Source organism: Ascaphus truei, chromosome 6 (assembly GCF_040206685.1).
Source record: "Ascaphus truei isolate aAscTru1 chromosome 6, aAscTru1.hap1, whole genome shotgun sequence".
NCBI classification, from domain to species: Eukaryota; Metazoa; Chordata; class Amphibia; order Anura; family Ascaphidae; genus Ascaphus; species Ascaphus truei.
Window position 1 is genome coordinate 23,518,942 of NC_134488.1, and position 15,196 is coordinate 23,534,137.

The 15,196-nt window shown below is 49.6% G+C and overlaps 1 protein-coding gene across 9 annotated transcripts in view; it reads left to right on the plus strand.

The window, feature by feature from the left end:
• Positions 1-15,196, plus strand: part of AGRN (agrin) — a 355,575-nt gene that overhangs the window by 161,957 nt on the left and 178,422 nt on the right. For all 9 annotated transcript variants that reach the window (XM_075603626.1, XM_075603634.1, XM_075603631.1 and 6 more), the window contains one exon: positions 3,870-3,917. In XM_075603626.1, coding sequence (XP_075459741.1) covers positions 3,870-3,917 — 48 coding nt within the window. The remainder of the gene's footprint in view (positions 1-3,869; positions 3,918-15,196) is intronic.

Sequence of the window (15,196 nt, forward strand, 5' to 3'; positions counted from 1 at the left end):
TTCCCCTCTCTCTCTCTCTCTTCCTCTCTCTTCCCCTCGCTCTCTCTCTCTCTCTCTTACCCTCGCTCTCTCTCTCTCTTACCCTCGCTCTCTCTCTCTCTCTCTCTTCCCCTCGCTCTCTCACTTCCCCTCGCTCTCTCTCTCTCTTCCCCTCGCTCTCTCTCTCTCTCTTCCCCTCGCTCTCTCTCTCTCTCTCTCTTCCCCTCGCTCTCTCTCTCTCTTCCCCTCGCTCTCTCTCTCTCTCACTCTCCCCCTCGCTCTCTCTCTCTTCCCCTCACTCTCTCTCTTCCCCTCGCTCTCTCTCTCTCTTCCCCTCGCTCTCTCTCTCCCCCTCGCTCTCTCTCTCTCCCCCTCTCTCTCTCTCTCCCCCTCGCTCTCTCTCTTCCCCTCGCTCTCTCTCTCTCTTCCCCTCGCTCTCTCTCTCTTCCCCTCACTCTCTCTCTCTTCCCCTCGCTCTCTCTCTCTCCCCCTCGCTCTCTCTCTCCCCCTCGCTCTCTCTCTTCCCCTCGCTCTCTCTCTCTCTCTCTCTCTCTCTCTCTCTCTTCCCCTCGCTCTCTCTCTCTCTTCCCCTCGCTCTCTCTCTCTTCCCGTCGCTCTCTCTCTCTTCCCCTCTCTCTCTCTCTCTTCCCCTCGCTCTCTCTCTCTCTCTCTTCCCCTCGCTCTCTCTCTCTTCCCCTCGCTCTCTCTCTCTTCCCCTCGCTCTCTCTCTCTCTTCCCCTCGCTCTCTCTCTCTTCCCCTCACTCTCTCTCTTCCCCTCGCTCTCTCTCTCTCCCCCTCGCTCTCTCTCTCCCCCTCGCTCTCGCTCTCTCTTCCCCTCGCTCTCTCTCTCTCTCTCTCTCTCTCTCTTCCCCTCGCTCTCTCTCTCTCTCTTCCCCTCGCTCTCTCTCTCTCTTCCCCTCGCTCTCTCTCTCTCTTCCCCTCGCTCTCTCTCTCTCTCTCTCTCTCTCTCTCTCTTCCCCTCGCTCTCTCTCTCTCTCTTCCCCTCGCTCTCTCTCTCTCTTCCCCTCGCTCTCTCTCTCTCTTCCCCTCGCTCTCTCTCTCTTCCCGTCGCTCTCTCTCTCTTCCCCTCTCTCTCTCTCTCTTCCCCTCTCTCTCTCTCTCTCTCTCTCTCTCTTCCCCTCGCTCTCTCTCTCTTCCCCTCGCTCTCTCTCTCTCTCTTCCCCTCGCTCTCTCTCTCTCTCTTCCCCTCGCTCTCTCTCACTCTCCGCCTCGCTCTCTCTCTCTTCCCATCGCTCTCTCATCCCCTCGCTCTCTCTCTCTCCCTCTCTCTCTCTCTTCCCCTCGCTCTCTCTCTCTCCCTCTCTCTCTCTCTTCCCCTCGCTCTCTCTCTCTCTTCCCCTCGATCTCTCTCTTCCCCTCGATCTCTCTCTTCCCCTCGCTCTCTCTCTCTTCCCCTCGCTCTCTCTCTCTCTTCCCCTCGCTCTCTCTCTCTCCCCCTCGCTCTCTCTCTCTTCCCCTCGCTCTCTCTCTTCCCCTCGCTCTCTCTCTTCCCCTCGCTCTCGCTCTCTCTCTTCCCCTCGCTCTCGCTCTCTCTCTTCCCCTCGCTCTCTCTCTCTCTCTCTCTTCCCCTCTCTCTCTCTCTCTCTTCCCCTCTCTCTCTCTCTCTCTTCCCCTCGCTCTCTCTCTTCCCCTCCCTCGCTCTCTCTCTCTCTCTTCCCCTCCCTCGCTCTCTCTCTCTTCCCCTCGCTCGCTCTCTCCCTCTCTACCCATCTCTCTCTAACACTCGCTCTACTACTCGCTCTACCCCTCGCTCACACTCGCACACCCCACATCTTACCTTGGGGTGAGGGGGGACTCCAGCCGGTCCGGTGACTCCACAGCTCCATCCTCCGGTCGGTTTGATGCGACACCGTCAGGAGAAGGGAGAGGATTGCAGTGACCACTGGCCACCGCTGCTGGGGAGCCGCCGGCACGGACGTCCCAGCTGTTCCCCGGCTGTCGGCCGCGGAACCCCTGTTGAAAATCACTTCCTTAAGCATAGTATGTTCCCTGATCACTCCCCCAGGGATCATGGGCATAAATACCGCATCTGTCCTAACATCTCATTGTGAGTGTGAAAGTAAGCGTCGCCGGAGCAATGAACGTCTTGGTGGAAACGGGAATATCTCCTCGCTCCCTTTTCCATATAAGAATCACTTTCCTCCGTGTCTCTCTGTAGGACTTTGATGCAAAATTAATGAAGCTTGTTTTTGAACTGCTAGAAGATTAAAGGAAAGTCTCCCCATCATTGTAATAATCTTTAAAAAAAAAAAAAAAAGAAAAAAAAACTAATAAAGAGGAGATCTATAAAAAATATAAATCTGGTTTTGGAAATATGTTTTAGAACCAATGAAAATGATTTTGTTTAAATGGCCCTAAAAAAATTTTTTTGACAATAATATAGAGATTACTGTGCAGAGGTATCTTGCGTAGATGAACCCAGCTTTCCTCCTGATTAAATGTGTTTTGTTTTTTTTGTAATGTGTCTTTATAACCAAGAACATACACAGGCTTGTATGCATATAAATACGGTTAATATGCAAATCTCTTTCTCCGCTGCCTTGCATGAGATATGTATGAGTAAAGCTGATTAAAGCAGCAGTCCATCCTAATGTGTTCATTTTTTTTCACAGTGGGTAGTGCACAGCTCACGTACCATTTGCACAGGTTTTAATGAGAAACGGAATAGCCGGGTTGGTGACGCTGCTTCTTGCTGTTGCGAGCACAGACTTTACTCTGCATCCTGGGTGTGTAGAGGTTCAGAGGCACAGGACAGCAGGGCTCTATGAGAACATGTTGATCTCACAGGTTGCTACTGCCTTTTGTGACTATTTCCTGAACATAGGATATGCTGATGCGTTAAAATCAGCAGTAGCCTAGTACTTTACAGCAGGGTGGGTGTGAGGGATTGGGGCGCACAACTCCAGTCCCCAAGGGCCGTCAACAGGGTCTCACCTATGCTGAAGCAGGGATATCCCAATCAGTGGCTCTGTCAAAGACTGAGCCACTGATTGAGCCACCTTTGCTGAAGCCACCTTTGCTGAAGCAGGGATATCCTGAAAACCTGGCCTTTTGGTGTCCCTTGGGGACTGGAGTTGGCCACACTTTACAGCAGAGGTCCGCAAACTGGGGAGCCAGAGACTTTTCTGGGGGGGGGGGGGGGGGCGTCGTTTACAAAGGCCCCGCACTGAGAGCGCGAGGCCTCTGTAAACTTAATTACCAAGCTCTGGTCACGTGTCTCTGTGACAACGCAGCGTCAAATGACCATTGCCATTGAGACATGACGCCGCAGCGTCATTTGACGCATCATTAGATGCGGGGGGGGGGCACGACCGAGGAGGGAGCAGGTAGGGTGCGCGGGGAGTTTGAACACTGCTGCTTTACAGCATTTAGGCTATTGAGTGATAGGGAGCGGTATCACCCTTCATTTTGTATTCCCACAAGCAGGTTTTTCGTGGCATAAATTCTTGTATTGTGCCTCCCCTGCTCCTGTTGCCGCAGCTGGTGGCCAGACAAGCTCTGGGCACTTATCTCTGCATCTTAAAATAGTCATTTTATGTCCCTACAAAACAGAATAAATTCTCCATAGTCATTTATTCTTTTTATAGAAAAGTAGGTAGAGCCGGTGCAGAAAATATTCTTGGCATTCTGGCCCTAGTACTTAGAGGGGTCGATGTGCCTGCTCTATATCTTCCATGGCACACACTGTACGGGCATTCTTCCGAACTACTAGTCAGCTACCAACAGGAGTCTGCCCAGATGTTATTGGTAATCTGCTTTTACCCTGTGTGTGTTGAAGGAGAGTAGGGAGAACTCAGGCACTGCTGAAAATCTACGTGTAACTCGCTCTGCCACATTAACTTGGGATTCTCTCTCTTATTTCCCGCAGATAAACCAGGCAACCACTTCCCAAGCCCTCAGCCAACTCTGCAGGATGGTGAGTACTCAACAAGAACCAACCGCATTCCAGGGGTGGGAAAAGAGGCTGCACAATGAGCCTTGAGATGGAGAACATACGAGACATGATTGTACTCATGCAGTTGCTCGAGAAGATAAATGTTGTATGCTAATGCAATTCAATTAGGATACTTGAGGAAAGGGTCTCCCAGATGGTAAGGATGATTGATGGGGGTGCCTGTAGTATCACAAACCGTAAGAAGATGTGTAGATGGGGACAACAAGGAGGACCACTGAAGGAGTGGCTCAGAGAGGAAAGTCACTGACTCTGATAACAACAACACTGAGTTTGAAGGAGGGGAATCCTGGTGTTGGCTCCTTGTGACCTTGGGCAGGTCACCTTATCTCCCCGTACCTCAGGCACCAAAAACATAGAGTGTCAGCCCATCTGGGCAGGGACTGTCTGTAACATTCCTTTGTGCTGAGTACCGCGCGCTGTACTGTCAGTGTGACGCGCTTTGAGTCACATTGGAAGAAAAGCGCTATATGAAATGAAGTTATTATTAGTATTATTATAACAATTTAACCCTTTTAGATATTGGAAATTTGGAGAAGTCGCTCTTCCTCTGCCTCTTTTCTTTTTCAATACTACTTTCTTTTTGGTGCTGTCTTGTTATCTTGAAAGAATTAAAGATAATCCATTTGGGGAGTCTCTCACTCCTCTCTTCCCCTTCCGTTTCTTTCTATCTCTCTTTTTTAACTGCTCTCTTACATTTTCTGATCTCCTCCTGATCGGACTCTCTAGAGCAGGAGTGGGCAACTTCAGTCATCAACTTCTCCTCCCCCCGTAGGTAGGGAGGGGGGGGGGGCGCGAGCATAGAGGCAGGGAAGACGGGGGCGCAGCAGCAAAAATTTGCGCTCCCCTGCTCTAACTCGACTCAATCAGCCCCTGAGGTGGCTGTATTGAGCCTTAATCCTGCCTAGGAGTTAAAGTAATAACTTGATTAGCTTTGTGGCTACTGATAGATGGGTTTTTAAATAAGACTTATTATACCCAGTGTTGATGAAGAATAATTCAGGTGGGTGTTGTTGGGGCCACAAAATGATGTTGGTAAGGCTTGAATTTACACCACTATAATTATTATTTCATCTATAACGCCAACATATTCTGTAGCACAGTACAATACGGTTGGTATCCTGTTGGTGGCCTTTGAGGATTGGAGTTGGCTACCCCTACCGGCCTTAGGGCAAGGCAGCCACATTGGGCCCCGGGCTCCCTCATCTCCCTCCTCTCCCGTCGGTGCCATCATCCACCCAAGCGGAGGGGAGAGCTGGAGGAGGGAGCGCGAGCCCCCCCCCCCCCTCTCAAGCTCCCCCATCCAGTTGGGTGAAAGTTGGATCCCAGCACCAACAGGAGGAGGGAGCACGGGGCCCACGGACCGGCAGAGAGGTAGGCTTGGGGGGTGGTGTATGTGTTCTTTGACCTTCTCCCCAGCTGGCCACCCCCTGCAGTATCATATGACATGAGGCAGTGACGCTGCCAGAGGGGGGCTGCTCGCCTAGGTAAGTCTCCCCCCCCCTTTTTATTACTGGGGGGGGGGCACACTCCCAGCGTGCCGCCTTGGGCCCCGCAAAGCCTAATTCTAGCCCTGCCCCTACTCAAGACAGTGTCTAATTAATGAGTGGTCTGAATCTGGGTTTCGGGGATCTTCTCTCCCTACAGGTTGGCGACATGTATAGCTTCACATGCTTCTGCCACCTGACACTTGGATACAGATGTAGCCCACGTCATTGCTCCCAGTATCACGTCCGAGGTGTGCGAATAAATGTGTGCATGAAGGAAATGGTGCGCACATCTCCATTTGTTTCGCCGCGTTAAATTTCACGCCACCCTACGCATCAGCGGGAGCAATAACGTCTTCTACATCTGTGTGTACAGCAGGTAGCCTAACTGTGTGCTTTCTTTGTATAGATTTAGATGGAGTACACTCTGACTCTTTTGCAGTGTATTACTTCATCAGGGGTTTGGGCTCTAAGTCAGCCAAGATGCGGCTGTCCACTTGGGAGTACTGATATTTGTGAGTTGTGCCAATTATCCCTGGGATGATCCTATTGTGAATGCTGCATCCCCACTGAATATGACAATATCATTTGTAATGTTATTTGCAGCGATGATAGTCTGTGTGCAGCTTGTTTGGAGACGATCTCTGGTGGCTGTCTCCTGTTTGATTTCTCTTGTGTGCCGGGACGGTCCCCGGTGAGGCGATTGGATGCGTGCTCTCTGGTAATTTGGGAGCTGTATTCTCTTTTTTTGTTTCACTCCGTGCTTTCCAATCTCATCCAAGGTTGTATCACCGTCGGGAGAAATATACTGCAGGGGTCATTGTGAACGAAGAGACAAACCCTGTTAAGAACCTCGTCATGGCTTTTGCCAATGAAGAACATCCACTGGAGAAGTGTACACCTTGAAATTGTCCAATCATTGCCATGTACGTTCCAGGGAAAAATCTCTCGCTGTCCGCAGGGAACAATTGTTAGTCTGTGTTAAGCATAGTGCCTCCTTGAACTACATTCAGACTGAGAACGTTCTTTTCTGAACTTGAAACCCCACCACTCTGTATGCTGCATTTAAAGCCGGATCTGCCTGGAATAATGTGAATATTTCATAATTTACACAGAGTCAGTGTTTCGCTTCTCTCAGCTGCTAAACGAGTTTGAAAATCCACTGCCATCTCAATAATTAGCGTGGCGAGTATGATGCCATTCTTAATTCCACCATCGTTTATTGTTTAATGTATTCTAAAATCAAATCGAGATCTTTAGAGGCAATCCAAGCAGCCTAACATTTAAAAAAAAAAAAATCTTTTTCTTTTAATATATGCAGCCTTTGAAAACTAATTACCTAAACTGCCGATCGATTAATTCTCCCATTATCGATCAGCAAAGATCCTGCTTACCAGGGTTCACTAAATGGCCGCCTTTCATTTTCAATCAATCCTTCAGTCAGTGTAACTCAGCAGCTACAATGTATTCTTATCTTACTGCAGTAACATCTCTATTGTTACAGTTTGCAGCTGAAACTGCTGGAAATATTAGCAACAAATGATTACAAACAGGAAAGTGTTGCACAGATCTCGCACTGCTGGGGGGGTGGGCTAAAGCCTGCTATAGAAATCGCAGGATGCTCAATGTATTAAAAATGGCATTGAGTTGGATTGCTCCTTTAATGTGGAGTTGATCTATTAACCGTTTGCTGACCGTGACGGGATTACGGAAATGCTGGTGACCTTGCGTTCTTGAACACGATGTAAAACATGCCTGGTCCGTTATAACGTTTTCTTGTGTTATACTTAATAATCGGCATCCACGATAATGCGTTCAAGTATGTAGACGCCCTCTATTTTATATATATATATTTATATATATATATATATACAGTGTTCGACAAACCTATACATTTGCACGCCCCGGGCGAGTGGATTTAACATCGTGGCGAGCTCCTATTGGTCCAAGCAGCACACGTGTGGTACTCGGTGGCGAGTAGATTTTTTGGTGATTTGTCGACCACTGTATATATATATATATATATATATCCCTTTAAAACATACAGATAATACTAGAGATGTGTCTCTTACGATCTTATTTCTCTGGAAATACCTGGAGAGTTTGATATTTTCCATGGACGTTTCTTCGACCTGTCCTGTTCATTCCCGGCAGTTGAATGAATGAACACCTCCATGTCCCACCTCCTGTAACTCCTTCTTACTGCTCCATATACCTTGGTCCATTATAGCAGGGGCGCTCTCAACTCCTGTCCTCAAGACCCCCCCCCCCCCCAAGAGGTCAGGTTTCAAAGATATGCCTGCTTCAGCACAGGGTGGCTCAATCAGTCCCAGCTTCAGCACAGGTGGTGCAGTCTTTGACTGAGCCAATGATTGAACTATCTGTGCTGAAGCAGGGATATCCTTAAAACCTGATCTGTTGGGGGGGGGGGGGGTTGGGGACAGGAGTTGAGCACCCTGATCTATCGCCTGCACTCATAGATGGGGCAGAATTGACAATACCCCCGTCGATGCCTTACACCTCAGAAACCCTTTATCCTAACAGGGCCCTTTTGAAAGTCGTTTTAATGACAAAAGTGGGCAGTGTGGGAGCTTGATAAATAGATCTGCCTCCCTTTGTCTTTTTTTTTTTTTTATGCTTTTTCAGTAAAAAAAAAATAATAATAATAAAAAAAAAAAAACAATAGAGAAAATTCCTCCACCGCCGGAGCAAAGGGGGAAAGCGTTTGAAATCCCAGTCAATCTCCCCGAGCTGTCAGCCCGTGCGCCAGAAACAGAAGGCTCGATAATTCCGGCGTGACTGCCTCATTAATTAGGAATAATGCTGCTTTTATAAACAAACAAGGTGGGTGCCTAGAAAACTTCTCCTGGCAAAAAACATTGATTTATGAAGTGCCAGCGTGCGGGCTCCTCCCAGCTTGAGGAAGAAAGCATTAACAGCACTGTCATCGCACCAGCGGCCCAGTAATGAATCCCTCCTGAAGTACCGCTGAGAAATGTTAGAACAGCCAGACGGAATTTAATTATCTGAATAGTTCCACTTCTGTATATTTTGTGTGTGGTTTGGCCTGGTCTGGACTCCTGACTTTTTTTTTTTTGCCAACCGTTTCACAGTAAATGCATCATCCGCCTTCATCCCGTACAGCTAGAAATGCTTCGGATCCCTCAACGCGTCTCGAGATTTCAGCTCTCATTCTGCCATTCAACGTCACGGCTGAGATACACGGTGGAGTCCCATCAAGGACCAAACTGACCTAATGGCTGTGACATGTATATGGAGAAGGAGCAGTTCAGTGAGTAATGACACGGAGTTTGGAGCAGGGGCACCTGGTTCAATTCCCGGTGTCAGCTCCTTGTGACCTTGGGCGAGTCACTTTATCTCCCTGTGCCTCAGGCAGGAAAATCATAGAGTGTAATCTCATCTGGGCAGGGACTGTGTGTAACATTCTTATGTGCTGCGTACCGCGCTCTATACTGTAATAGTGACGCGCTTTGCGTCCCATTAGGAGAAAAGCGCTTTATGAATTAAAGTTTATTATTATCATTACTGTATCATACTTGGGCAGGGCTCATCAACTAATTGCCCAAAGGGTAGTATTAGAAATTGTACAAGTAGAAGGGCTAGGTGCACAGGAACATACTTTTTAAAAGACTTAAAATTGCCGTTCTTACAGTGTAAACCTGTTCAAAGACACCGGGCGGCCAACTCCAGTCCTCAAGGGCCACCAACAGGCCAGTTTGTAAGGATATCCCTGTTTCAGCACAGGTGGCTCAGTCGACAACTGAGCCACTAATTGAGCCACCTTTGCTGACGCAGGGATAGCCTCAAAACCTGACCTGTTGGTGGCCTTTGAGGACTGGAATAGGCCACGCCTGTTCTACGCAGTCATAACATCTGTACAACCTTAGATTTATACGGAGTTTCAAAATTTAAGAGGGTCAGATAGTCCTTTTGAGGGTCGGATCCGGCCCACAAGCCAAAGATCCCTGTACTTGGAAATTGATGCTCAGAAAAATTCATAGAGTATTTTTGAATCATATTCTGTACATATTTATTTGCTCTCTTTTACACCAGGGGCCTGTGAGTGGAGGGTCCCTGCCAGTCCTGTTTGCACCACCTCGGTGATAAGGCCATGAGATGAATCCACACACTCCTTGTACGTCCATTCCTTGACTCGATGTGTGCAAACATCTCCAGGGGTAAGATCTCCCAAAACAAGTTTATCCCCGGAGCTGAACCCCCATTAATATCGCCTCCGGGGACCTTCTGTTTCCAGAGATACTTACCTCCGTAGGGGGTGCCGGGATCTCTGCGGAGTTTAAAGGGCCTTATCACGCGGGCCAATAGGAAGCCTCACCGGATGACGTCACGGCTTCCTATTGGCCCACATGACGCTGGACGTTTAAACGCTGCCATAATGTTTAAACAGCGTTTCTCTGCCTGCAGAGATACCGGCACCGCTACAGAGGTAAGGATCTCTTGAAGCTGGTGGTCCCCGGAGCTCAAATTAATGTGGTTGGGCTCCAGAGACCTCCAGCTGCAATCCTAGACCAAAGGAGTATTTATCACTTGGGGCTAGGCGCTGAAATCTCTGTTAAGCGACTTTAACATGAAGTTAATGCAAGATTAATTGTAACGCTATCCCCAGAACAGTGACCCAACGGTTCGCCATGCTTTCTCCTGTGATGAGCATAGCGTTCATTACACGCATGATAAAGGCATGCAAGTGAGACATTGTAGCATCTGCTATTCACTAAAGTCCGTTAAGGTTAATAAAGAAAAAATGAAAAGCGCACACCATGTATTAATACAATAAAATAAAAAACTTGTTCTTAAATCCATATTAAAAAAAAAAAGACAATGCTCACTAATGGAGACAAAAACTAGTTGATTCGCAATTGATAACGGTGAGACCGGTTCAGTCCCACACGGGATGAAATTAGTTATAGGGTAACATAATGTCCTTTAATATTCTGAAATATGAGCAAGTGAGTAACCAACTCTCCCCCCTGATATAATGGGATCAGCTGGTAAAAGTCCCGCAGACTTTGCATACGGACGCTTTATTTTTACATTTTTTTTTATGTTTTGATTAATTACCATTACTTCTTTTTTTTTATAAAAATAATTTTTTCCCCTTCGCTGTTGTTTCTCTTTTGTTTCTTTCCCGTCCTACTTAAAAAAAATTTTTTTTAACCCTTTCACATTCAATATTCATTATCACATTACGTGCACTATATATAGGAATTTTGCAAGTTATCATCACAGAATCTTATTGCTTAGTCACATTTATATCACAATTTTGTGTCTTATACATACGTAATAGCACAATTTGTTTAGCTGGAGCGATATACGGTGGAGGTTTCTTCTTGCCTTTTTCATCCAGCATAACTTAAAACGTGTGTGATATATATACATGTATGTGTATATATATACAGTGTTCGACAATCCTATACATTTACTCGCCCGGGGCGGGTGGATTTAACCCCCAGGCGAGTAAACATTGGCCCAAGCAGCACACGTGTTTTTTTTTAAATTTCCCCCGTTCGCGCTGAAATTTCCCTGCTCGCGCTTAAAAAAAAAAAAAAAAAACTCCCTACCTGACTGCTGTTTGGCGCGCGCTCCCAGGATTTGTGGGCGCGCGGCCAGGCTCTATATGAGCCCGCCCCCAACGAGCAGCCATTCTTTCTGCCCGGACATCAAGAGTAAGTACACGCCATGCTGCGGCCCCTCTGCTCCTTCCCTGCGATCCCCCTGGTCCCTACATGGCTCCCTACTCCCCACCGCGGCAGCTCTCCTGTCCCCTCCTCCTGTCCCCGTCTCCTGTCCCCTTCCCCTCCTCCTGTCCCCTTCCCCTCCTCCATTCCCCTGCTCCTGCCCCCTTCCCCTCCTCCATTCCCCTGCTCCTGTCCCCTTCCCCTCCTCCTGTCCCCTGCTCCTGTCCCCTGCTCCTGTCCCCTTCCCCTCCTCCTGTCCCCTGCTCCTGTCCCCTGCTCCTGTCCCCTTCCCCTCCTCCTGTCCCCTGCTCCTGTCCCCTGCTCCTGTCCCCTTCCCCTCCTCCTGTCCCTTGCTCCTGTCCCCTTCCCCCTCGATCCACCGATCGCTGCCCCGGGCGGGAGGTCCCCACTGCTGGCAGCCCGGTTGGCAGGGGGGGAGGGGGGGGGACTCTGCCCTAACCACGTGACTCCCACATACCCTACCGCCTCCCCGCCAGCTAGCTTCATGCCGCCGCGGGCTGGGGGGAAGAAGCAGTCTGCAAAGCTGCTTGGCCGCGCACTGTGAAGACATGCCGGCGAGAAGAACAGGGTAGTGGCGGCCACTGCGGGGCTGACTGTCCCCTGGGGGATACCTCGCCACGTGCCTCCCACCCACCCTGCCTCCCCAAAGCTTCCAATATGCCCGCGTGAGGTATGGGGGGGGGGGTGTCGGCCTGTCCCCCCCCCCCCCCCCCCCACGAGCGGGGGGTGGGTGGGGGAGGAGCGTGGTGGTGGTGCTGGTCGTGGCCTTTCCTTCCCCCCCCCCCCCCGTGTGTGTGTGTGTGTGAGCAAGTGTATGGGAGCAAGTGTATGTGAGCAAGTGTATGTGTGTATGTGTATGGGAGCATGTGTATGTGTGTATGTGTATGGGAGCAAGTGTATGTGTGTATGTGTATGGGAGCATGTGTATGTGTGTATGTGTATGGGAGCAAGTGTATGTGTGTATGTGTATGGGAGCAAGTGTATGGGAGCAAGTGTATGTGTGTATGGGAGCATGTGTATGTGTGTGACACCAGAGGTACCCCCCCAGTCAGTCACCACCCCCCCAGTCAGTCACCACCCCCCCAGTCAGTCACCACCCCCCCAGTCAGTCACCACCCCCCCCAGTCAGTCACCACCCCCCCCCGTCAGTCACCACCCCCCCCAGTCAGTCACCACCCCCCCCAAGTCAGTCACCACCCCCCCCAGTCAGTCACCACCCCCCCCCCAGTCAGTCACCACCCCCCCAGTCAGTCCCCACCCCCCCAGTCAGTCACCACCCCCCCAGTCAGTCCCCACCCCCCCAGTCAGTCACCCCCCCCCAGTCAGTCAGTCACCCTCTCTGTGTATCACCCACCGTTTCTCCCCTCTGTGTCTCTCCCCCACACACTCTCTCTTTCCCACACCCTCTCTCTCTCCCCCACACCCTCTCTCTCTCCCCCACACCCTCTCTCTCTCCCCCACACCCTCTCTCTCTCCCCCACACCCTCTCTCTCTCCCCCACACCCTCTCTCTCTCCCCCACACCCTCTCTCTCTCCCCCACACCCTCTCTCTCTCCCCCACCCTCTCTCTCTCCCCCACACCCTCTCTCTCTCCCCCACACCCTCTCTCTCTCTCCCTCTCTCTAACTCTCCCCCCACTCTCTCTAACTCTCCCCCCACTCTCTCTAACTCTCCCCCACTCTCTCTCTCTCCCCCCACTCTCTCTCTCCCCCCACTCTCACTCTCTCTCTCTCCCCCCACTCTCACTCTCTCTCTCTCCCCCCACTCTCACTCTCTCTCTCTCCCCCCACTCTCACTCTCTCTCTCTCTCCCCCCACTCTCTCTCTCTCCCCCCACTCTCTCTCTCTCCCCCCACTCTCTCTCTCTCCCCCCACTCTCTCTCTCTCCCCCCACTCTCTCTCTCTCCCCCCCCCCCCACTCTCTCTCTCTCTGCCCCCACTCTCTCTCTCTCTTCTCTCTCCCCCCCACTCTCTCTTTCTCCCCCCCACTCTCTCTCTCTCCCCCCACACTCTCTCTCTCCTCCCCCCACACTCTCTCTCTCCCCCCCCCACACTCTCTCTCTCCCCCCACACACTCTCTCTCCCCCCCACTCTCTCTCTCCCTCTATCTCTCTAACCCCCCCACACTCTGGATCGCTTATTTACCCTATATATCTTACTTGCCCTATACTACACCGAAATAACCTATACTGCTGTCTTCCAGATCTGACTCAAGCTTCACACGGAAGATATCGGAATCCCCCCCTAACCCAGAAGACAGGTAGGGAACACATCCCCTCCAATGTGTAACATTGCGGGAATGAGGTACCTGGACATTGAGGGACTGCGGATCAGGTAAGATCCCAGGCGGGATTACTGCTTTAGATATTGTGAAGCGGGGGCGTCCAGACACTGGTTAAGAGGTTCAGGAAACTAGTCATTCACATCTGGCTTTTATTTCTAGATCTGAAATTTACTCACACACACACGTAACAAGGCCTAATTGTAGTATAATGTAATACAATAAATACATTTATGTCAAAAATGAATGTTGTTCTGACTAGGAATTTATTAAATGTATTTTATTTATATATTTTATTTTAAAGCGGGGTTGGGGGCGGACTAGGGTTGGGGGCGGGACTAGGGGCGGGGTTTGGGGCGGTTCTAGGTGGCGAGTAGATTTTTTGGTTGGGCGAGTAGATTTTTGGGTGATTTGTTTAACACTATATATATATATATATATATATATATATATATATATATATATATATATCTATATATATATATCCATTTCTGGTAGGGTCCCTAGGAGTGCCCCTTTATATCTGTCTTATTGCCGGTAACTCTTACAGAACAATCTGTACCAGTTTCTCGCTCTTGATATTGCAGATAAGGCAGCCGGTAAAAGGAAAATATCTTAAAAAAAAAAATATATATATATATTCTTTGAAGCATTCTTTGTAGCGCAGCGTTCAGGAAGGCGTATCAGCCCTGGAAAACAGAGAACACGGTTTCTTTGCCGGTTGCAAAATCTTTCATGAGACCAACAAGGAATGTTTCCATAGATGCTGTAATACACACGCTTTGTATCCCTCTGAAGCGTCTAGCTTTGAAAAAGGAGATTTGAATCCTTCAGTTGCTGTCTTATCTGCTTGCTGCCCTTGCAAAATGAAAGTCATTTTAAATGTCTTTCTGTTTTGCTGGTTTCTGGGTCACTCGCAGGGAATCCACATCCTGGATCATTTAACACCCTAAGTCATAAATCGCATACTGCAGGGGGGGGGGGGGGGGGATTGGCTTCAGTCGGATACATTCCAGGATGCACTGTTTTTAAGTAAAAACCTTGCCTGCTTTATCCATTGTAACATCGCCAGAAGAAGAGATCACAAATAAAAGCATTTCGTTAGCCACAGAACGGTATTGTCTATTCGTTTTCGACTATTAAGCTGAGCCATCATGGTACAGATACCTATATACAGCTCAACCCCGTTATAGCGTGAGCCGCTATAACGCGGTTTGAGCGTGGACCCCGACATGTAAAAATGTTTTTTTACGACACACAGACACACGAGCCCCACAGCAAACAGACACAGACACAGACAGGCACACAGCCAGCACACAGACGCAGGCAGCACACAGACACAGGCAGGCACACAGCCAGCACACAGACGCAGGCAGGCACACAGACGCAGGCAGGCACACAGACGCAGGCAGGCACACAGACAAATGTGGTGTATTTCCCGGGCGCTGACTCTGACCGTGGTTGGTGTAGGATTAGGATATCTTAAATGTCTTAAATGGTTGGTGTGTATTGTAACAGCTTTGATGGTGATGTCCTACTGTGACTCAAAATACCCCACTAGGGTCTATCCAAAACCCTTGGTGTATGGAATGTGTGAAGGGATGGGGGAGCACAGCGTAAGGAATGGTGGAGTATGATTGTGTTATCTCCCTATGATGTTCAGTGGCGTCCTGACACCCTTAGAGTGTCCTCAGAAGGAGGTTTGTGCTCCTAAGAGGTGGGTTAAGACTTAGGTGGG